The following is a 24,551-nucleotide window of genomic DNA, read 5'->3' as shown; positions in this document are numbered from 1 at the left end:
TAGGCTGTTCTGACACGGGTGGGTTTGGCAGCTTTGTCAAAAATAATTTGACCATAGATGTGAGGGTCTATTTCTGGTGACCCTCCTTTTTAATTCTAAAATTGCTGGAAAAGGTACTAGTTTCCCATCAATGGTTGATTATCCAAGAAGAGTTAATGTGAACATTTTCCTTGATTTGTTTTCAGGAAAGCCAGGTGTACTATCTGATGGACTTTTTTCTTTTTTAAGTTTAACAGCGTTATTGAGATATAAGGCACATACATATATCCAACTGACTTTTCTAAATCAACTTCTGTGTTTTGAACAGTGCATTTTTTGAAATGAGAATGCACCCATGTGCTGAGTGTCAGCCAGGGTGAATTTATTATGTCAATTTATAGCACCCTTAAAGTACTATTCAAAAAGGAAATGCTGATGTATCCTTTAAGAGATGTTGCCCAGGACTTTTCTGCTAGTCATTGTTTGCATTACTTATAAGTATAAAAAGACATTTTCCCATGTATAGATTGTCCTTTTCTATTTGGTAAACATTGATTATTATATTTCCTTCTGTTTCTAATGGAGGTTGAAATTAATATGGGTATTTCGTTTCTCTCTCGTGTGTAATAATCAGTAATGTTGGTATGCATTGAAATTGCGTTTTTAAAAATTTGCTGTGGCCAGCAAAGATAACATATTTAAAAAATCCATTTAAAGATACATATGGATGATGCTAGTAGATTTTTTAAAAAATGTTTATCGATTTTGATTTTTGGAAATAGTCATAAAAAATGCCTACAAATTAATGTAATAGAGGTAAATAGCAATATCTGTGAATAGGACAGGATACCAAAATGACTGCACTGATCTGCTCCAAATGACTTTGTGGTGCTTTGGAGTGCAAGTCCTCTCGTAGAGATCTACTTGTTAACTTCTGTCTTTGGGGAAAAAATATTCAGGGCAGATTGCATATCTTTACTGTGATCTGAACAGACCTAACATACCATGGGTAATGTGTATTAATGTAATAATAAAGTACAAGTTTACATACTTCAGTTATATCCTGGGTTTTTCCACTAGGCTGCCTATATATTTCAAGACAGCTGTGCAGAAATAGCCTGAGTTGGCCATAAAAATGGTGGCTGCAGTTTCCCAGCATGAGGCTATAATATTTCCAAATGGCAATAGACCAAAGCAATAATATTGTTGTTAAACTTACTGTATTTTATTTTGTAGAGTCGCTGCAACAAATTACCACAAACTTGTGGTTTAAAACAATAAGAATTTATTTCTTCACAGTTTTAGAAACCAGAAATATGAAATCCAGGTGTCAGCAGAGCTGCACTCCCTCTGAAGGCTCTAAGGGGAGAAACTTTCCTTGCTTCTTCTTGCTTCTGGTGGCTCCTGGTATTGCATGGCAGCATGACTCCAGTCTCTGCCTCTGTCTTCACATGAACTTCTTCCCTGAGCATGTCAAACCTCCCTCTCCTTTCTTTTTTGAGGATACCAGTCACTGGATTTGGAGCCAAAATCTAAGATAGTCACATTTGAGGATCTTGACTTAATGACATCTGCAAAGACCCTGTTTCCAAATAAAGTTGTAGTCACAGGCAGTGGAGTTTAAGACTTGGACATACCTTTTTTGAAGAAACAGTTCAAACTACTATACTTTTAGTGGCAGAGTTTTATTGTAATTAATGAAACATCTTTAGATCTAACACCATTTCACAGCCTCATGGAGTGTTGGGATTAGGCATATATCACCAGTCATTTCAGTGACTGCAAACCTTGACCAATCAATGTTGGGGATTGAATTATGTATCCCCAAAAAAGACATGTCCAAATCTTAATCCATCTTTCTGTGGAGGGCCTATTTATAAATAATACCTTTGAATAGGTTAAGGTGAGTCAGGGTATGGGCTCGCTTGTGGATAGGGTCTTTGAAGATCCTATTTAGATGAGGCCAATTGAGTCAGAGTGGATCTTAATCCATATGACTGGAGGTCTATATGAAGTATATATAGAAGGGATTCACGTGCAGTCAGAGAAGTCAGGGGGTTACCATAAGCATGACTATTTCCAGTAGAAGGGCCCGCCCAATTTGGCACCACAAAGGAGAAATAACATTTTCCCAGTGGGAAAGTGATTTATTGTGAGTATACAAGCATGGACTAGAGGAATCTTCCCCAAAACATTTCAAAGTGAGAAGGGAGCTAGGGTTTTTATAGGCAAAGAAAAGTGGTAGGGGAGAAGAAAAACAAGTTTTTTTAAAAAGGGAAAAAAAAAAAACAAGTATGCTTCCAGGAGTCTTGTGAGGAGGGTACATGCACTTTCTCAGTCCTGCTTTATCTCAAGCACATCAAACTTGTCCTTGGTTTCAGCAACTAATAAGCTATAGGTGAGATATTGCTGTGCAGGTGCAGGGTCTTCATGACTCCCTTGCTCAGCCAACCATTCGAGGATATCAAGCTTTTTGTCTCTGATCCAGATTTACTGGGTCATAAGGTACTCCTGACACCATTCTGTCTGGTTGTGCTTTGAGGCATTGTCTTATTCCTGAAGGAAAACTGAGACAGTCTGGTTAATATCCTTCCGGAAACTAAGTATGACGAGTAAATATCTAAAATTAATTTTAAAAATCAGCTCAATTAGTATATTAGAATTTTCAGAGCTGCTTAAGTGAAGAAATTTTAATAAGTGTATTTTCTAGCTATCAAGGGAAAGCCCAGGAAGAGAAAGCTAGATCGTCATGTGATGGAGGCAGAGATGCATGCTGAGGAATCCCAAGAATTGCAGCAAGCCAGCACCAGAATGCTACAGACTCTGGAGATAAAGCATGGTCTATTAAGTCTTGATTTAGACTTGTAGCCTCCAAAACTATGAGTATAAATTTCCGTTGTTTAAGTCAAACCAGTTTGTCATATTTGTCATAGCAACCCTGGCAAACTAAGATAAACAAGTATCTGATTTTATACTTAAAATCCTCTCTTAGACCTGACCTTTGGGAAATGAGGCTGCCTACGCATGTCTGATCCCAGAATTCAATGGTAGTTACTTTGTCTAGAAAGGCTAACAATCAGTAATGTGTTTGAGAGATGTCTATAGAAACACTTTTTGACTAGAAACAGTTTGCTTTTCAAAGTACTAAATTTTCTTTAGGATAATATAGGAGGATCAAATAGTGAGTTTTCCAAAGATAAGAAGAGCTACATAGTGTGTGTGTGTATGTTTGTATACACACATATTTATACACACATATACACCCTGTGTTTCAGTAAGCCAGGATGCCTAACCCTTTTTCTTTTATACTCTAGGCTTTTACTCACCATTTTCCTTTAACCAGGAATAGCACCTATGGATTGTCCCAAGCCTAATTTGAATCTAAGAGTAAGGTTTTCCTTAGATGTGACCTCTTCCATAATCTTCTGACCACTTCCAAATATAGTGTATTGGCTTTACTGCTTAGGAAAAAAACAAACAAAAATTTTCCTGAATGCTCCCCCACAAAGTAACAAGAATCTAGATTATTCTGTTGAAATTTACTTAACAGCCAATTCTAATCTCAGATAAGTGAAAATTTAGCCTTCTACCAAAAAAAAAAAAAAAGAAGAAGAAAAAGACCATATTCTGAAGGTCTTCATAAGCTGCCTGAATCTCCAGATGAATGGAGGATAACTATAAGAAATTTAGAGCCAGGAAAACAGATCTGTCACTTATAAGACTAATGTTGCAATGATAATTGACTTTCTAAAAATTTGTATTGCTTTCCACACTGTAACTATAATAAAATATTCATTATTTCCTTCCTTTTTCTGTCCTTGGCCTTGGAAATGTACAGTATGCTCAAACCACTCTTAGCTTATCTTTTAAATAGAAGAAACAAAATGGCTTTGGTAAGTATAAAAATGAACCACAGTGGGGGTGATGGGGAGTGCGGGTATATGAGATCCTCTTATATTTTTTAATGTAATATTTTGTATGATCTATGTATCTTTAAAATTTTAAAAAATCTATTAAGTAAAATGAATCACTGTAAAATTTATCACCTAAATTGTTATTTTCATAGTTTATCTATTCATTTTATTTCTTCAGAATTAAGATATTGTTGCTTAAATGCAACTGTATATGACAGCTAAGGGGGAAAGTGGTTGTGTTGCTTGCTAATTGTTTGTAGTACTGGCAGGTTATTGGTGGGGAATAGGTTCCAGGCAGACTGCGGCAGTTGGAAGATGCGTCAGACTTGCCTAGAATGATAGTGACTTAATAACTCTTTGGGAATATTACCAGCAAAATATTAATACTGAGGAAAAGGTGCAGAAAAATTTCCCTGCTTTGAATAGTTGAGGGCAAGTGCAGTCTGAATGGGTAAACACTATGTATCTTAATTTTAGGACTACTTTTAAAGAAATACAGTTGTCATTTTCATCTGTTTTTAGAAATTGAAACTGCTAAACTTGAGATCTTACCTGATCTGCTTTAGGAAATCTATGGCAGAGATGAAGTTCGTTCTTAAGAGTTCTATTTGCATACTGATAAACTTTATAGGAATTCTGAGAAATGGCTTAAATCAGCAAAAAATATCTATCTTCCATCTCGTTTATGCTCTTAATCTGCTTGCGAAGGCTCTTCTGCACATATTGGTGTTGCCCAAACTAGCCCAACTTCGATGATCAGAAATTTTGAATTGATGGACCCTGAAGGAATGAGGCTTTGCTCTTTAAATGTTTTTGTATAATATAAAAACATGAGAGACTTCTCCATGGAATATAATAGTGTTAAGGTTTTCGTTAAGCATTTGTGTTTATTGATCTCCTTTGTTAAATTCGGCTTGCCCCGGGAAGTGGACTTGGCCCAGTGGATAGGGCATCCGTCTACCACATGGGAGGTCTGTGGTTCAAACCCTGGACCTCATTGACCCGTATGGAGCTGGCCCACGTGCAGTGCTGATGCACGCAAGGAGTGCCGTGCCACACAGGAGTGTCCCCTGCGTAGGGGAGCCTCATGCGCAAGGAGTGCGCCCTGTAAGGAGAGCTGCCCAGCGCGAAAGAATGGCACCACACACACACGGAGAGCTGACACAAGAGATGATGCAACAAAAAGAAACACAGATTCCCATGCCACTGACAACAACAGAAGTGAACAAAAAGAACACGCAGCAAATGGACACAGAGAACAGACACCTGGGGTGGGGGCGGGGGTGGAGAAGGGGAGAGAAATAAATAAATCTTAAAAAAAAAATTCTGCTTGCCCCTTAGAGAGTCAATTGGAAGTTCTCAGCGATGTTTCTTTTGAGTTTTTTAGAGGACTTTAATGGGTACTTGAATCTTGTCCTTTCCCAGCTTGTAACAGCCGCCTTGCGTGGACTTTAAACAGTTTATAATTAATGCTCTTGGGTTCACTACCAAATGAATCTGATGATCACTAGATTCAAAGCCTCTTAAAACGGAGAGAAGCCCTTTCCTGGAATACCAGGTACATTTTAGGCCAAGATTCAGGTGTAGTGGCTGTACTGCATGTGGAGAAACACACACACCTTTCACAGTGCCCTATATTCTGATTTAAGGACAGTTGTGCCAGACTCTTTCCCTTGTGAACATGGCAGGTGTCTACATTACCCCTGCTTAATAGACATATTTGCTGTTTTTTGTCACTAAACCCTGACCCAGTGTAAATCTCAGAGCTGGTAAAAAAAAACAACAACAATAAACCTGTAAAATTGTATCTTCACAGATGCCAGGCTAATGTGCCATCCTGTTTTGTGTTTATAATTAGGTAGCCTAATTCTGATTGCTGTGGTAAGTACTGAAATGATTTACTTTCTTCTGCCTGTTTGTGATAAGGGAAAAGGGTAGGCATTGTGGTCAGGTGAGAAAATTTGCAATTACATGAAAATATCCTTCGAATGGAATTAAAAATGGTGACTTTGGAATAGAAATGGGTATTAAGGGTACCGTCTGTGAAAAACATGAAGAATTGCTTTTTATGTGAGCCCAGGATATAAGATTTCAGCCTTTTTATTTATCCATTCATACTTAACTCCTGAATGCAGGGCTTTCAGAACAAGCAAGTAAATGGATGCTGAATGCATTCTGAGCAAGCAGGAAATGACAGCCTTTTTTGTCTTCTCAGAAGTTTCTTATATCCCGCAGTGTGCAAGGGAATATCAATTACCAACTTGAAGAAAAAAGAAAGAAGTTGGAATGATTCTGTTAAGTGTGTTTTTAAACAAGCCCATGGCTAAAATATTTATCTTAACATTTTAATAGCACATTTCAAATATTAACCAGGTCATGGTGCCTTAAACTGGAGCTGAATCTTCCCGCCCCTCTTTGATGAGCCACCTCTTAGTCTGCCAATATCTATTGATGCCCTAGCATTCTGTAGATGGGAAACAATATTGTCATCTTCAGTCTGGCGCTGTTGAATTGGTTGGTTTCAGAAAAAGAAATGAGCATGTCTTTTTATCTGCTGAACTATTTGATACTGGAATGTATGTGATTTAAATGGGGGTTAAAACCTCTTTGAATATTGAAAGCATTACTGTAGACCAGTCCATCATTCCTTGACCCAGTGTGCCACTTTGATCTGCTTGCTGCAATACTCTGTGATCTCTTATTTCCATTTTTGGAATATTCTATCCAAAGCTTTTCAAGTCTGGGACCCAGGTTACTGGTTTCGCCACTAAAACACATTTTGTGAAGGAACAGAGAGAGATTGGGGAGACTTAGTTTTGCATCTTTTTGCTTATTTGTTGAGGACCAGGAAAAGAATCTGAGAGACAAGTTAGGTTACATCCTCTGCTGACAAAGACCTGGACTTAGAATTTTCTTTTGCTATAGGGCTATTGGAAAAAATGTATATTTCTTTCTATTTAGCCTTTTCCTGTTTCCCAAATGCTTGTCTACCATTTTGTACTTCAGATATGTAGAGGTTGAGTGGGTTCCCTAAGCTCAGGTTCCTGGCAGCCGAGTGGGGCTAAGGCCCTCTCTTCTCACAGTTGCTGGTCTGCAAACTAACGATCAGCAACAGTGTGCGTGCCACTTTAATTATCTTGGAGGACAGAAGGATGAGTCCTTGCTTTGCACTGTGGAATGACTGTGAGGCTAAGATGCCATCAGCAAAATCCTGCCTGTGCTTTTCAGAAAACTGCAGCACTTGAAGCATTGCAGCAGAATCTGCTGAGCCGGGCTGGGTGTGACACAGCTTCCAAGAAATTTTACAGAAAGAATCCTTGTCTTATAAAACATATTTACAACTAGAACTGGTCCATTCATTTAATTTACAAAACAAAGGGAAGATTAGGTCAGCAGAATGTGAGAGTGTGAATTTACAGGGTAATTTTTATTGTTACCACCTAATTTGGTTTATTACTTTAAATGGCATGAGTAAAAGGATATGGGGGGGTGTTTCCTCCATTCTTCCCCTTCAAAAAAAAAAGGTCTATTTTAAAATTCTGTTTGTTGCCTGGGGACAGGTAGAAACAGACATGGATGTTTGTGATATGCTTGATTTGCTCAAGGTACCAAAATGCAGTGGTGTAATGGTTTCTGCTAGTACTCTCCCCTCTCTGAAGAGTGTTTATGAGGTTCTCTCTTATCCATGATTTGAATTTCAGTCTGTCTCAGTAAGACCACTTTCTCAATGAGCAGGGTCTGGCAGATCCAAAGATTTACAGGCATTCATGGTAGTGTTTGGTTCTGTGATGAGCTCCCAAACTGTCTTAGGGTTGAAGGAATAAAGTGCTGGGTGTTGTGTATTGAAAAGGCACTCACTGAATCAGTGCTTCTCAAATTATTTGTGTGTGTGTGTGTGTGTAATTTCCTACCCATTACAGAGCTACTTATATACAAAATACAATAAAAATGAATTACTGAAAAAAGTGAAATAAAAGACATGTAAATACAAGCCCTAATTTTTTTTATTAGATTCAACAGACATATAATTATTCAATCAGATTGCTATAAAGTTCCTAAATGCTTATTCTCAATGTTTGTATTTATCTGTTGCAGACATGGAACAAACTGTTTGTAGGCTGGCACTTTTTAGACCCTACTTTGAGTAGCACTAATCTAGTTATGTTTCTCTTTTCTTTTTTTTAAGTGATCCCCACTTGTGCCATGAAACATGTACCAAAGACAAATTCAAACTCCTATCTTCTCTTTTACCCCATATAGAATTGGAAGGCAAAATTAAGATTTATTAAACAATTATTGTTTCAAGACAGTATACTGAGCACTTTCTGGGCTTCCTCATTTAATCTTCCCAGCAGTCATCTAAGGCAGATACTCTTGTTAATCCCATCTCACAGATGAACTTGAGGCCTACAGAGGCTAGGTAGGCCAAACTTAACTCCCAGACTTTTAGAAAACAAGTGAATTTTCAGGGTGTATCTGAAGGAGGAAGAATAGTGGAAGTATGAAATTAAAGTAGAATTAATTGTTCATTTTAGAAACAGGGGTTCTTAACAAGGCATCTGTGAACTTGAAATTCAAAAAAACATTATTCTTGTGGGGATGCGTTGGTGTGGATGTGATATATTTGTTAAATAATACACAGTATAGTGTACACTTAGTCAGGGTCCATGGTTTTCACCTGACTGGCAAAGGGGTCTATGAAACAAAAAAGGTTAAGAACCCTTGATTTAGAACAAATAAGGAGTTAGAAAGCCCACAATGCCAGAAAAAGCTATACCAGCTTTTGAATGGATGTTATGGACATTGTTCTTATTTACATAAGCTTACTAATAAAATAATGTTGATTGGAGGAGAAACTTGAACTTGCTTTCTAAATCTTGATACAGACTCCTGCTGGTTTTGGGGGGAGATGGGTTTTGCAGGAAGGCCAAATCTTCTTCATCCATTTATCCCCATGTGCTTGCTTTTCTGCCGTAGTTTTCTGCTTGCTGAGCTGTCAGTGTAATTTACTGTCCAAAGCTCAGCCTATTGTTTCTCAGGTTTGCTGCCCTACAGGTACATTGTAGAGGATTTCTGTGAAATCCTAGAACAATTTTTAGTTTTGAAATGCCAATGCTTTGTGCTTGTGAAAATAGGTTGTATTCAGAACCTTCTTGATCATCTTTGTTTTGTTTGCTTTTGAGGCCAAGCTTGAGTTAGAAGGATGATGCTAGAAGCAATTTAAAGGGCACATCAAATTTTTACTGTAATACTGAACTATTGATTGTTGGCTTATTTGTAGGTTTAATGCAGACCCATTTCCTTACTTAGCATCTGACTGGCCATTAAGCTCTGGCAGTGTGCCGGAATGTTGAAATCTTGTGTTGTATAATATGATTTGACTGTCTAAGGATATTATGTGTGTTTGGTTTTTAAAGACACAGACAAAGCCCTTAACTTTGTATGTGTAGTTCAGAATACAAGAAAGCATTTCTCTATAGAAAAATTATTCACGTCTAAGAGATAGCATAAAAGGGAAGAGCTGACATTCAGCAGAACATTAACACCTGAAGTCATGCAGATTGGCACCCTTTGGGTCAACTGGCTCTGATAATAAGTACAAGCTAATATAACAGAATCATGAAGAGGAGACAGGCAGGGAACCGAAAAGGTATGGCAGTGAGTGTGCAGAGTGGGTCACAGTTAAGCACCACTGTCCCTGAGCCCTGGCCTGGTGCACCTCTCCTTGCCTGGAGTGGAAATTAGAACTTAGCTGAAGCCTTGTTCAGGGACTCAAAGAACTGGGCAGGGACTTACAGTGGAGGTAGATGGAGTCATTGCTTCACTCTCTTCTTTCATAATCTGACACCTCTTGACTGGAATTGAGGGTTTGCCTTTATCTGTGGAAACATTAGGTCTGGGATTTTGAGAGTGTGAGTGAGACTGGATGGCTTTAAGAGGGGAAGTTCACCTTTCCCTCCGATTACAAAAGTAAGATGTGCTTAATTCAGAAAAACAGAAAACAGAAAATCACAAAGAGAGAAGGCATGATTCACCTGCCCAGAGGAAAATCACTATAAACATTTTTTTTTTAAGATTTATTTTATTTATTTCTCTCGCCTTCCTACCCACCCTGCCCCAGTTGTCTGTTCTCTGTGTCCATTTGTTGCGTGTTCTTCTTTTTGTCCACTTCTGTTGTCAGCGGCCTGGGAATCTGTGTTTCTTTTTGATGCGTCACCTTGCTGCATCAGCTCTCCTTGTGTGTGGCACCATTCCTGGGAAGGCTGCACTTTCTTTCGCGCTGGGCAACTCTCCTTACGGGGTGCACTCCTTGGGCGCAGGGTTCCCCTACATGGGGGGGCACCCCTGCGTGGCACTGCATTCCTTGTGCGCATCAGCACTGCATGTGGGCCAGCTCCACACAGGTCAAGGAGGCCCGGGGTTTGAACCGCAGACCTCCCATGTGGTAGATGGATGCCCTAACCACTGGGCCAAGTCCACTTCCCCACTATAAACATTTTGATACTTCTTACTTGTTGGCCTCCGCTGCGGCACTGCAGGCGGGTCACTGCAGGCGAGTCGCTGCCGGGGATCGGGCCTACGCCACGGCCTGACCGGGGCGGCAGCGGGCGGCTCAAGGCTTGGGGGACGCGCGGTTCGATGGAGGAAAAACCACGGAGACGAGGTCCATGCGCAGGTCTGATTTTATTCGGGAAGTACATGGGGTTTTATAGTGTCATGGAGGCGGGGAGGTTGTGGGAGGGGCATGTCCGCGGGGCAGCTGAGGATTGGCTGCAGAGGCAAGGGCGGACCTGCGGTTTATGACGTAAGCCATTGATGGCAGAGGGGGTTGTTTCCGAGGTTGTGCCGGGGCGGATACGGGATGAGGGCGGTTGAAATGAGGCGGGGAGAACAGCGATCGGCTGGGAGGGGGAAGATAACAGTGGCTGGGAGGAGGGGCAGAGGGAGGTAGCAGCACAAACTGCTGCTGAGAAGGGCCATAATACAGGGAGGTTACGAGGAACAGGCGGGCAAAGTGTAAGGAAGCGAAAGGCAGGGTGGGAGCAGGGGACAATTGCTCCCTCTTTCGAAAATAAGAACGTACAGGTTTTGTGGGATTGACATTTTGTGGGGAGGAAAGATGAGGGGGGTGAGAGGAGGGGAAATAGGAGAGAAAGGAACGAGGAGGGGCTACCGGCAGGGGGCGTGGGGGCACGAGGGGGGCGTGAGCAGAGGGGAGGGCGGCTGAAATGCCCGATTCCCCATGCGGAGGGCAGAGAACCTGTACCCGCAGCTCGAGGTGGCCACGATGGGCCCTATCGATGGCCGCCTCCTGCCACCTCCGTGAGCCACACCTGGGCGTGCCGGGCCTCCTCGGGAAGGGGATGGCTTTGGGAGAGGACTCGGACAGCTGTGGAAAGGTTGGTGACGAACTGCAAGGCGTCGAGGGGAATAGGGATGGAGACATTTGGCAACGACGAGGAGACAGGAAGGGCGAGGGGGTCGCAGCTTTCTGGGAGGAAGTCGCAGTTGGGGGAGTACATGGTGGGGAAGGTGGGGGAGTGAGGGGAGAGAAAGAGGAAACCAGGCGGTTGAAGAAGGGCGGCCCAAAGGGGCGTGGCCTGGGCTGAGGAGGCTAAGAGCATAATGATGAGAAGGTGTAGGAGGGGGGGGGTGGTAGGAGGGCGCGGGGCAGGGGAGGCGCGAGCACGACGGAGAAGCTGGAGAATTTGCTGCTCGATGGAGGCATCTTCGAGGGAGAGACGGCTCAAGCGGCGGACAAGAAGACGACGTCGACGTCGCTCGCGGCAGGAGAGAGCTGGCGTGGTCCCTGCGGGTGATGGTGCAGGAGGGGCAGACTCAGGCGGGCTCGACTGGGCGACTGGAGGCGTCATCTGCAATGACAAGAGGAGAAAAACCTCACGGGGGGGGGTGAGGTGTGGAGAGGGGCCATCATTATGGCAGGGGGGAATCATCAGGGGGAAGGGGGTCGGGAGGTGGAAGGTCGGCAGGGCCGTGTGGAGTGAAGGGCTTAACAAGACGAGCAGGGATCCAGACAGGCTGGGGTGCAGATTCCGGGAAGACGCAGGCAAATCCTCGCCCTTGGGTGAGAAGGGGCGCTGGTCCGGTCCACTTGCTAGTGAGCGGGTCGCGCCAGAGGACGAGAGGGGCCGGAGTGGGCCAGTAAGAGGGCCCCCAGTGCTTGTGGACGGGCGAAAGCCCCTCAGAGTCAAAGGTCATCAGGTTGTGCTGGATGAGCACTTGCGTGACTGTTTCACGTGGGGTGAGGCGGGGTTGAGTCTCTCTAGTCTTCTGGACGAGGATCTTGAGGATTTGGTGAATTCTTTCAACAAGTCCTTGGCCTTGCGGGTTGTATGCGATGCCGAAGTGGTGGGTGATGTTGTAGAGCTTCACAAACTCGGCAAAGGCGGCGCTGCGGTAGGCGGGGCCATTATCTGTCTTTATGTCCCAAGGGACTCCCATGAAGAGGATGGCTTCCCGGAGCGCTTGAGTGGCATACTTGGCAGACTCTCCCGGGAGGGCGACGGCGTAGCAGAGGTGCGAAAACGTATCGATGGCAACATGAAGGAACTTCCATCGGCCAAAGGAAGCGACATGTGTGACATCTAATTGCCATCTAGAGTTGGGCCGCAATCCGCGCGGGTTGACACCCTGGGGCTGGAGTGGCCCCAGGGGCAGCAAAGGTGCGCAGGAGCAGCACGCACGCACCAGATGTTTGCATGTCTCGATGGGAAGTTCTGGGAGGAGTCAATGGAGGGCGGGCGCACCAAGATGGAAGCGCGCATGCAAGGTCTTTGCCTGGTTGATAATGTCTCCTACGGCAGCTGCGGGGCTAAGGGCATTGATGGAAGCACCTTGGGCGGCCTGGTCAGCGAGATGGTTGCCGTGAGCCAAGGGGCCTGGGAGGCCTGAGTGGCTCCTAACATGGGCAATGAACCAGGGTTGTCGCCGCCTCTCTAAGAGGAGTTGAAGGTCAGCTAAGGCCACGTTGATGTCCCAGTTGCCGATGCTAGCAGGCGGCAGGAAGGCCGCAAAGGCAAGGATACGAGAGACCTGCAGGCAGTAGAGACTGTCCGTGGAGATATTTACTGGCTGGTCCTGGAGGTATTGGAGAGCCAGAGTGACGGCTTTCAATTCGGCCACTTGGACAGAGCTGTGTCGGCGGGTGTGGCAGAGGGGTTGTGTGGAGTTTGGCTTGTAGAGGACTATAGCAAGGCAGTGCTTGGAGGCATCAGTGAAGGCGATGGCGGCGTTGGGGAGTGGCTTGGAGGACGGGAACGGGAAATGGTCAGGAGCTGCGATGGGGAGCGTGCTGAGGCCTTGTATGAGGCGGTGCTGGGGGAAGTGATTATGGAATGGGCCGGAGAATAGGAGGAACAGTGCCTGCATATCTATGGAGTCCTTTAGCAAGTGAGTGACCTGCTGAGTTGTAAGGGGCCAAATGATGACATCTGGATGACGCCCGTAATGGTGGGTGGAGCGCTCAACAAGGGCGATGGCGAGCTGCGCGAACAGGACGGATTGGGGGGTGATTTTGCGAAGCTTGCTTTTGGCTAAATGGACCCACAGGAGTGGACCGTCCTGCCAGATGAGGCCAGTGGGGGTCCCACGGGTGGGAAGGACAAGTCCTGCGAATGGCTTGTCTGGGTCTATTCGCTGGAGCAAGCAGTCCATTAGGGCAGAGTTGACACAGCTCAGGGCGCACTCTGCTTCATACGACAGGGTGACCCTCTTTGTGGGTGCCTGTGATGGTGGGCCAGTGGTCTGAAGGAGCTGGAACAGAGGCTGCAGCTGATGTGTGGTGACTGGCAGCGACGGGCGCAGCCAGTTGAGCTGGCCACAAAGCTGTTGGAGATCATGGAGCGTCATGGTTTTGGGGACGTTTATAAGCGGCGCCATGGGCGTGACCGTTTCCGAGATTTCAAAGCCCAAGAATTGAAACGGTGGGTGGAAAACGGCTTTCTCTATGTTGATCTGAAGACCGATATCTTTCAGATTGGAGAGAAGACTGGCAACTATAGCTTGTAGTTTTGGCTCGCTCGGATGGGCTACAAGGATGTCATCCATGTAATGCACGATAGTGGCCTCGGAGGTTAAGGGCTCAATAGCAGTAGCCACAAACAGCTGGCAGATGGCAGGGCTGTTCTTCATGCCTTGGGGGAGGACTTTCCACTGATACCGTTTGGCAGGCCGGCGGTGGTTGGGCTGGGGAACAGTAAAGGCGAACCGTGGGCGGTCATCCGTGTGCAGGGGGATAGAGAAGAAGCAGTCCTTGATGTCGAGGACTGCCACATACCAATCTCGCGGGAAGGCTGACGGGTGAGGCATGCCGGGCTGAGGAGAGCCCATGGGTTTGATGTGCTTGTTAACCTCTCGCAGGTCGTGGAGGAGGCGTGGCTTGCCAGATTTTTTGATGATGAAAAAAATGGGAGTATTGTATGGACTGGTGGAGGGCTCAACATGGCCAGCACGGAGCTGCTCTTCCACGAGGTCCTGAAGAATGGCTAGTTTCGGGGCAGTCATAGGCCATTGCTCCACCCAAATGGGTTCCTCTGTGTCCCATTGCAGAGGAACGGGTGCTGGAGGTCGAACGCGAGCAACGGCCAAAACTATTGGGGGGGCAGCGATGGCTGTGAAGTAAAAAGAACGGCGCCTGACTGGTGAAGAATGTCGCGCCCCCAAAGGACTTGCTTGATATCCCTGAGAACCAGGGGACGGAAGAACCCTGACCGTCCATCGGTGTCATGCCAGGCAAGATCTTCAGCCGCCTGTTGCGAGGAGGACTGGCCTGTGGCGCCTACGATGACGGGTCCGGCTGTGAGTGGGAAGTCACGAGCTTGGGAGAGTGGGATGCAGGAGATTTCGGCGCCGGTGTCAAGAAGGCCGTCCATCCACTTTCCATTGACCTTGATGGTGAGGCGCGGCTGCGAAGCGGGCGACATGGGAACGGACCAGTGGATGCCTACGGGCGGGGCTGGCGCGGGGCGATTGGAGCCTCTTGGTGGCGGGGCTGAGGCTTGCCCCGCTGCCCGTTTAAAGGCTGTCTCAGAACACGGCAATCGCGAGCCCAATGATACCCTTTTCCACAGCGCGGGCAGGGGGTGGAGGGCGGCCGGGCGGCAGGAACAGGGCGCGGTGGTGGCACCATAGGCTGGACTACGGGTTGCGGCGGAGCCGGAAGGTTGGGGCACTCCCGAGCGAAGTGGCCCAATTCGCCGCAGCGGAAGCAGGTGTTGGTTGTTTGGACTGCCGCGACAATAGCCGCTGCAAGCGCAGATGCTTGCCCAGAAACTCCGGAGCATGCGAGGACCCAGTCTTGGAGCGGCTTGTCACGAAGGGGACGAATGATGGCTTTGCAAGCTGGGTTAGCCCCCTCCTGCAGGATGTCCTTAACGAAGGACTCGCGGGCTGCATTGCCGACAACTCGCCTCTCTGCAGCGGCCTGCACACGAGCTACGAACTCATTAAACGGCTCCTCGGGTTTTTGGAAAAGCTTCACGAGGGGCTCTGGGGCGGCCGCGGCGCACGAACGGAAGGCTCGAAAAACACAGTCACGGAGCTGGATGAAAAACCCAGGCGGGGTGGCAGTGTAGGCGCTGGGATCGCCGTAAGGGCCGAACCCGAGAAATGGGTTTGCAGGGTAATGCACACCCTGACGAGCATTGTCGGCAATCTGATTGTCGATCAGGACACCGAGATGGGCTCGCCAGTCAATGAATTGCCCGGGGGAGAGAACCGCTCGGGCTAGGGAGATCCAGTCGTAAGGGATGCAGCGAGGGATGGCCATACGCTCGAGAAGGTCTTGGGCATGAGGGCTGGCAAGGCCATCCTCTTTTATCGCGTTGCGGAGCATTTGGATGTCTTTGGGGGAAAAGGGGACCCACGCTTGTGGGCTCTGCGGAGTGCGAGCGGGATTGAGGGGGAACATCTGAGCCAGAGGCGGAGTGGGGGAGGTGAGAAAGGCGGTGTCGTACGCTGGTGGAGGAGGATTCCCGATGCTCCCGCTATTGCTGGGGCAGGCGGGAGGTGAAGCGGGCCATGGAGGTGAGGCATGGGCGGTGCCACCGGGCGCCGGCCAGGAGGGCGCGGCGGCAACAGTGTTCCTGATTGGCCAAGATGGCGGCACGGTGACGTCACGCCTGACATCACTTCTGGCCTCGGGCCAAGATGGAGGAGTGGCCACGTCATTTCCAGGTACAGGCCAAGATGGCACCGGAGGCTCTGCCGGTTTAGCCGAAAATGGCGATCGGCAGGCATCCGGGATGGGACCGGATGGCGACGAGACAGGAAGAGGTGGGTAAAGGCGGGAAGAGGGCGCCGAGGAAGAAGAAGGAGGAGGTGCGCCATGTTGGCATTGTTTGCAGGACGCGGTGGGGGGGGGAGAAGGCGGGGGGTCGCCATGTTGGTTGGGGTCCGGATCGGAGGCTGTGGGGGCATCCAGTTCGAGCGCGGCCTCTAGCTGGGCGGACAGAGAACGAGCATCGTCGTCTCCATCAGGATCGCAGGTGAGAGGGTGGCTAGGCTCACAGGCGAGAGCGGAGGCAGGGGAGGGCACACCTTGGAGACAGGCGCGGATAGCGACGAGGGTCGGGATAAGGCCGGGGGGAAACTGCTTGCGATCGTGCTCCATAGCGGACGTCACCCGCTGAATTAAACGTTCGTAGGTCTCTGGGCTCCAGAGAGCACAGGTGACGAGCCAAGGGTTAAAGGGTAGGAGAAGGTCCCAATACTGCTGTAGCTGACGGAGAGAGACCTTCACGTGGTGAGTCTCTAAGAGGGCAGCGAGCAGGTGGACTTGAGGAACCTGACGGGATGAGAGGGAGGCCCCCATCGCGGCAGAGGGCTCAGGAGGGGGGTGAAGGGAGCAACGCCGGAGAGTCCCTACCTTGAGCGGCGGCACGGGAGGACGGCGATGGGTCCCGTGCGAGGGGTCAGCAGCGGGCTGGCCAGACAAGGGGCCGTAGCTGGGGTCCCTGTTCGGGCGCCACCTGTTGGCCTCCGCTGCGGCACTGCAGGCGGGTCACTGCAGGCGAGTCGCTGCCGGGGATCGGGCCTACGCCACGGCCTGACCGGGGCGGCAGCGGGCGGCTCAAGGCTTGGGGGACGCGCGGTTCGATGGAGGAAAAACCACGGAGACGAGGTCCATGCGCAGGTCTGATTTTATTCGGGAAGTACATGGGGTTTTATAGTGTCATGGAGGCGGGGAGGTTGTGGGAGGGGCATGTCCGCGGGGCAGCTGAGGATTGGCTGCAGAGGCAAGGGCGGACCTGCGGTTTATGACGTAAGCCATTGATGGCAGAGGGGGTTGTTTCCGAGGTTGTGCCGGGGCGGATACGGGATGAGGGCGGTTGAAATGAGGCGGGGAGAACAGCGATCGGCTGGGAGGGGGAAGATAACAGTGGCTGGGAGGAGGGGCAGAGGGAGGCAGCAGCACAAACTGCTGCTGAGAAGGGCCATAATACAGGGAGGTTACGAGGAACAGGCGGGCAAAGTGTAAGGAAGTGAAAGGCAGGGTGGGAGCAGGGGACACTTACTTTAGTCTTTTATCCATGCCACAGAATAAACACAAATATTCATTCAACAAATAATTGTTGAGTGCCAGTTATATGCTAGGAGAAGACAGACGAGGCCATTCTCTCAAGGAGCTCACATGGGGATGGGGGAGATGGATAATAAACATGTCACTTCACCATGAAGTGCAGCGATGCTCAGAGATGTATTCACCAAGTGCAATGAATGTCTCATGATGATGGAGGAAAATGTTGCTATGGGGGAAGTAGTGGGGTGAGGGGGGTGGGGGGGTATATGGGGACGTCATATTTTTTTAATGTAATATTTAAAAAATGAATAAAGACAAAAAATAAAAAAATTTTAAAAAACATGTCACTTCGGTCCAGTGGTTTGAGATAGTGATGAGGAAATAAAGTAGGGGATATCCAGACAGTGATGGGATGGTGGGAGGAGGGGCGGTGGGATCTCCTTTGTTTCGTGTGGTTGTCAGTTACATCGGTGACCCCCAGTGAGCCCCAATTTGTGCCCTGTGCTGTCCCCATATCTTGAATCTTTAAGAATACAATATGGTGGAAGTGCTACCATGACAGTTCAGGGCCTAAGCCTTAGAGGGGCTGGGAGCTTCCATTTTTGCCGTCTTGGAAGTCCTGTGAGATGTCCATCTACCCTGCTGGAGAGGTTCTACTCCAGGAGAGGGAGGGACCCTGGGATGAGAAAGCCCCACATTTGTGACCCCTGTAAAGCTGTTTGAGCCACTCCCCAGCCAACTGTTAGAGAGTTATTTTAGCTGAGGTGCTAGACAGGTTTAAGAAGCCATTCTTTTTTTTCTTTTTTATAATAATATATTTTTTATTTATTTTTAAAGTATACGGAAGCCATTCTTGAAGTTCCAGCCCCAGCAGACAAAACATGGAGCAGAGACAAACTGTCTCTTCTATGCCCTGCTGGAATTCCTGTCTCATGATTTATTATGCAGCACTAGAGAACCAAAACAGGTGGCTAAGGAAAGCTTCTTTGAAGTGGTAATGTTTGAGCTAAGACAAGAATGATGACAAGAAGCCAGCCTTGCAAAGATCTGGAAGCTGAGCTTTTCAGGCAGAGGGAATAGTCATTGCAAAGGCCCATACGTGTATATTTTACCCAAGCGATATTCTGTAAGTAACTTTTGTGGCATGCGTTTTGCTTTTTTTATACTTGGTGTTAATAACATTTTTCTGTGCCAACAAGCATTCATCTACAACATGAGTTTTTGTGCCTAGGTAGGGTTCTATGAAATGGATGTACCCTTCTTCATCTAGATAATTCTCATCTTCTCTGTTGGCATCTCAAGCGTCTTTTACACAGGGAGGCCCCTCTGGCTTTTGCAAGTAGTTCATATCTCTCTGTTATGTGCTGCCTTAGCACCCTGCACTTCTTTATAGCACTTACCACTTCTGTGGTTTTATATTGTCCAAGTCACTGGCCCAGGGTCACAGGTGATAGATCTGAGGCTCAAACCCTGGCCACTGACTCTGTAGTGAGGTCTCTTGACTGCTTTACTGCCCTTCAGAGTTGTCAGGACAGCTTCCATTTGGGGAGTGTTAAATTGTTTGATCAGGTTCTTGAGATTGCAGAACATCTTCTGTTTGAAATGACAAGGAAAATTGATTTATTTTAACAGAGAGGTGGGGAATTAGTATATGAAGCATGTGAAAGAGACAGAATATAAAACCACTCTCTTAGCTTAGAACCAGTCAATTTCAGTAAAATGATGTATAGCCTTTTCGTTTAGTCTGTAGTGGAAAAGTTTCCTAATGTGTGAAAAGGGATCTGAGACATGCAGATTTCATGACCAGCCATTACATCATTTCATTATCCCTCTCAAACCCTTTAGAAAGCTGCTTCTGTGACTTTGTCCTAATTTGGAAGATTTAGGGGAGAAGTGGCAGGCCAGGAATTTATATGGACTTTGAGGGGCATATCATAATAATCCTTCCATTTGTATATTACTTCTCAGTGGACTCTCCCTCACCTCCCTTGTGCCCTGCTGCAGTGTTTGAGGTGGGTTGAATGGGTGTTGTCATCATCTTTATTTAGGAGGGGAAGAAATTGAGACCAAGATACAGAGATTAATTACTATCAAAGGTAGAACTTGAATCTAGATAATTTTTGTACTTGTCTTGAATTTTTATCATACCTTGCTGAGAAGGAAGGCATCAAGAGTTGAACTGGTTGGATAAATTCCATTATTTCTTTTCTGCAAAGATAAGACAGGTTTTTGGTTTGGTGTTTTTTATTTTGTTTTGTATTTTTCTGTCTGGTCAAGTTTCTTAATGTTTTCAGCCCTGTCTTTCCCCTGGACCTTTTCTTATCTGTTTTCTTTGGAATGATATTTCCATTTATTCCTTTCTATGTGAAAGATTTGCTGGTTAATTAAATCGATTGTAGGGATGAAAATACTACTTAGAAGAGTAATTTGGTACTTTGATTTCTATGGACTATATACTAAGTAGTGATAAACCTCATTTTTTTCATCTGATTTACTTTGGAGCAACAAGTGATACTAATGTTACTGCTGCTGACAGTTTATAAATGCGCTTTATGTGAAGGGCTCAGAGATTTGTCCCCTAGTGCCTATCAGCTAAGCTTATGCTCTCTCTGCCTAGATCAGTGCTGCCAAGCACCTGCAAAGTGGCACACCAGAGTAAGTGCTGTATTGGAATTTTAGGTAGAGTAGACTGTCAGGGTTAGTGCAGATGGGGGAGAGGTTTTTTTTTTGTTTTTTGTTTTTGGTTTAGTTTTGTTTTTGTTTTCTATTTTCCCTCTCTCCCTGTCTTTTCCTGTATCCTCCGTCCTTCCATTCTTTTTGGTCTGTTCTTTCTGTTTGTTTTTTCTTGCTCATTTCCTGTCCTTTGTGTCCCTCCCTTTCTCTGCCTGTCCCCTCCCTCCCCCCTGCCCAGACCCCTGGCCTTTTAAGACTGTCTGTCATCCTGGAGCTGCCATTGCTAATGGGGTGTACCAGATCCCTCAGTTGTATTAGAGGAGAGGGAGGGGAGAGGCAGTGAAAAGGTGGAGACCCACTGTTGTGTAGGATTTTATTCTTTCTTCAGATCAAGTGTTAGCTGTGAAATCATGTTTGCTAGAATGGCCCGCATAGCCTGCAGTGTGCACCCACTGAGGCTGCTGTGCTGCTTAGAATGTGGGAGTCTGCCCTCCTGGCTGCCACGACAGGCCTCTGTCTTGTTTCCCCCTGCCCCTTGTGCTCTCTTTACTTGTGTTTTCTCATTTTGCAAACCTCAAAGAAGTGGATTTCAGTTTATCCATCTAGCTAATCTGCTCATGGTTAGCTCTTTTAATGGGTGCCCTGAAGTGCATTTCCTTATTTTTGGCTCTTGCCAAAAGCCTCTGCTAATTTTCTACTTTCAAGTTTTGCTGCCTGACTCAGCTTGGTATTGAGAGTCTGTAGGAATTTTCTGATACAGTACATAGCAAACTGGGGCTTTGGGTGGGGCTGTTCCAATGTACTCATTTTTTGAGGATTGATTATATATAAAAGCCAAATCCTAAGTAGAAGGGAGGATAGGGAAGAAAATGATCAAGGAAGAGGGGACATTTAATTGTTTCTCACATGTCAGGAATGAAGTTGTAAATTAATCTAGCTCCAACCTCATAGATACCATTTGTTCATGTTTACCCTACTATCTCTTTTGGGAGAAGGTATTATGGGATGGGGTTTATTTTAGAGCTGCAAACATTTTGGAAAGCCCTTTAGACCATGTAGGTTTTTTATTGGGGGTTGGGAAGGGAAAGGATCCACAAATCTCATCTCTCTAGGTCTTTTGCATTAGCCTTCTAATTCAGGTTGGTTTTAATTTCCTCATCCATGCTCTCATGGCCAGAATACCTTTGGCAACTGGCAAGAAACTTTTGGTGGTTCCAAAGTGTAATATTTAGACCAGCAGTACCAGCATCACCTGGGAACTTATTAGAAAACGCAAATTCTCAGGCCCCACCCCAGACCTACTGAATCAAAACTCTGGGGATAGAGTCAGAATCTGTGTATTTTGTTTTTTAAAAAACAAATATACCATACCTAATAAACATACCCGATAAATGTACACACCCCACCCACTCCCCACAGAATCTGTCTTTTGACAAGCCCTCCTAGGCTTGTATTGACCTACTCTTCAAGTTTAAGATCCACTGGGTTAAATGACTATGAAAGTCTAGTGTAGGTAAACCCTGGTTTTCAAGGGGACTCTACCAATTTAAAAACTCAGTCCATCTGTGGACCTGCACGGATTCCTAGTGAATTTTCACTAAACAAATTAACACTAGCCTGTGAAGCAGTGTTTTTAGCTTTAAAGTGTCTGAGGCTTTAAAGAATTTGTAACCACCCTTGTTTTTATCTTTGCTTCATCAAGGACACACTGGTCAATGAAAGATATGTTAAAAATGTATATATTATAAAACTTACGGCTTACAATTGGTCAGTTATTATTTTTTCACCATGGAGGATTGCATCTGATACTGAGGCTGTAGCTCCGAATATACTGCCCAAAAAGCAGTCAGAGCCCAGAGGGGAATGAGGAAGAGAAGGAGATAGGAAAGGGAAGTGGGGGATTAATAATCCCATCTTCGTTAATCATCATTATCCTCTTTGATTGCTACAAGTGGATGTGCTACTGCTTCTACAAAAGTTAATAATTCATGGATGGACTATGCCAAAGGGAGGCCTTAAATCTGGGCTCTCAGCAGATTAAATACACCGTCTGCTATCAATTGGAGCCAGGAGGGATGAAAAATGGACTTGTTTTTATTCATTAACCTGATTTCCTCTGCCTAACTCCCCAGCTCCTCTCATTCCCTTCATTTTGTTTACCTTTTCCTTTGCTTCTCTCTGTCCCCCTGCATTAAATGAGTGCTGGGGATCTAATGACATTAGATTTTACTTTTCTGTAGCTGCTAGTAACAACAGATGCCATGAAAGAAAGCAGAGTGGCAGAATAAGTTTTTCCTTGGAAATGTCTAAATCAGTCTGCATATTTGAAAAATGTATTAAAATGTACAACTTGTGTTTTAGAAATCAGCTGAGATGGCTTCTCTTTGCTCTTAAAGTAATTCTATTGTATAAGGAGTTGAAAGTATACATAATGTTCTTACTTCATATAGGACATAGTATTTTCCCATTTTACAGGTGAGGAAACTAAGACATGAGAGGTGAATGACTTGTGTAGGGTTACCTAGAACCGGTTACCTTGAAACCAGTTCTTTTGACTCCAACTTTAGTACTTTCCCCCTAGATTTAATTACCTCTTGATTTTAGAAATCATATATAGGTAGCCTTACTGAACACTTCACCAGATTTAGTTCTACATATAAGCTTTCACAGTCTAAAAAGATTGTTGTTTTTTAGTTGTATAGTCTGCATTTATATAGACACTTGTAGAGCTTCTGAATATCAACCCTGAGCAACTTGTAGATGAATCAGTAGTAGGTATGTGTTGAGCATTTTTTCTGTGCCTGGTTCCTGGTTAAGCACCCTAAGTGGTTAAAATATAATCCCCATCCTTCCTACATATTCAATATTTTAAGTCTGCCTGAGGGGATTTGGTTACTTGAAATGTCCTGAGTATATCTACTTGAGGATGTGAGATGGATGGCAAAGTAGTAGAGCTGAAAACGTTTTGGTCTCTTCAGTAGTTTGCCAAAGGACATGGTGGAAAGAGGCATGTTAATAAAATTGGACTGCTGCTTTTACAATGATTTCCACTGGTATCACTGATGAAAGACTGGTGGGGAGCAGAAACGTGCAGGAAAGGGGTGAAAAGCAAATTGTAAAAATAAACCTAATTTTAAAAATGTTTGAGAATTACAGATCTGTGTCTCTGTTTTGGAGTTGAGAAGAGGTGTAGTACAGGGCTGAAAACATGGCAAGATATTGTATAGAGCAGTGGGAAGTGACTAAATGGGACCTCAAGTTCCTGGAGCGTAGGCAGGGGCGCCCCTCTTTCTCGCCTTGTCTGTCTGTCATGTTCGGATGAATTGGATGATGAAAGGAAGGTGCTTCTCTCACCTTCCCACTCCTTCTTGTAGGGCCAGATCTGACTGGTCACCACCATATTTGGTATTTCACTACCATATTTGCTATTTTGAGTTCATTTTTATTGTTATTTCCAATAGAATTTTTACTCTGGTTATTTTCTTTTTTGTTTTTTGTTTTTTCCCTTAAGATTTGCATCCTTGAATATAATTTTATTACATCTTGGTGCCAAATTTTACTTGTTATTTTGAGAATTTTAAAATAGGGATTAATGAGAAAACAGAAACTTGCTTACAATTTTCCTTCACAGAAAAATTTCAGGAACCTCTATTTTGTATGTCAGTTAATGTAAAACGTTGAGCAGATAACAAAATAAATACAATTGGTTTTTCCTTGTTTAAATCATTGAGGGCTGGATAATTTTAAAGATGCTTTTATTTTCATTGAGGAGTCTTATTTTATTAATATCTGGCCTCATCAGTGTTTTCCAGCTAACAGCAGAAAACTGTCAAGTATTTGCATAAAAATTACATTAAAATTAAGGTTTTTGTGTCTTTTAATAATTATATGATAGACTCTAATAAGCAAATCTAAACTCTGAAAATCTGCATTTATAAAAGTAATCTTGGGTGATGTTTAGCTTTAGTATCCTTCAAATAACAGCTTCCCTACTGAATTTAAAATAGGATATGTTTAAAAGAATTCTATTTACAATCAACCTGGCAAGTAATACATCTGTTGTGTAAAGTACATTGGTAAAAAGAATTAGCAAGCTAGAAGCTGTTCTTTTGCAACTACCATTATCCCACTTGTAATAACTTAAAATTACATGAAATCTGGGGTTCAGTAGAAGACTTAAGCACATGCTGGAACAGGTTTTTTTTGGTGCAGTGTCCCATGAGTGCTGTGCAAAGAGCTCTGTAAAAAGCAAGAAACCCTGGTCCTAGGCCGCTGTGTGACCTTGGCCGGAATCTAAGTTTCTGTGTGCCTTACTTTTTATATTTGTGGTACAAGGGAAAAATGAATTGCTTCTGAAACTTTATGGCTGTGAGCCTTATGAGTCTTCATATACTTTATTTCATTAATTTTTTATGGCGGTAGAACTTATTCAAATTCTTGCCAAA

The 24,551-nt window shown here is 45.2% G+C and overlaps 1 protein-coding gene across 9 annotated transcripts in view; it reads left to right on the top strand.

Moving 5' to 3' along the window:
• Nucleotides 1-24,551, top strand: part of NUP93 (nucleoporin 93) — a 172,292-nt gene that overhangs the window by 81,823 nt on the left and 65,918 nt on the right. The window contains exon 1 of one of the 9 annotated variants that reach the window (XM_023588257.3): nt 11,177-11,293. The exons of 6 other annotated variants lie outside the window; for them this stretch is intronic. In XM_023588257.3, coding sequence (XP_023444025.2) covers nt 11,195-11,293 — 99 coding nt within the window. In that variant the 5' untranslated portion in view covers nt 11,177-11,194. Of the gene's footprint in view, nt 1-11,176; nt 11,294-16,046; nt 16,089-18,539; nt 18,560-24,551 lie in introns of those variants that run through there. 2 more of the 9 variants (XM_058279990.2, XM_023588258.3) reach the window with 2 other exon arrangements.

This window comes from Dasypus novemcinctus, chromosome 18 (assembly GCF_030445035.2).
Source record: "Dasypus novemcinctus isolate mDasNov1 chromosome 18, mDasNov1.1.hap2, whole genome shotgun sequence".
NCBI lineage: Eukaryota > Metazoa > Chordata > Mammalia > Cingulata > Dasypodidae > Dasypus > Dasypus novemcinctus.
Note: the sequence above shows the minus strand (reverse complement) of the source record. Positions and strands in the feature narration are given on the sequence as shown.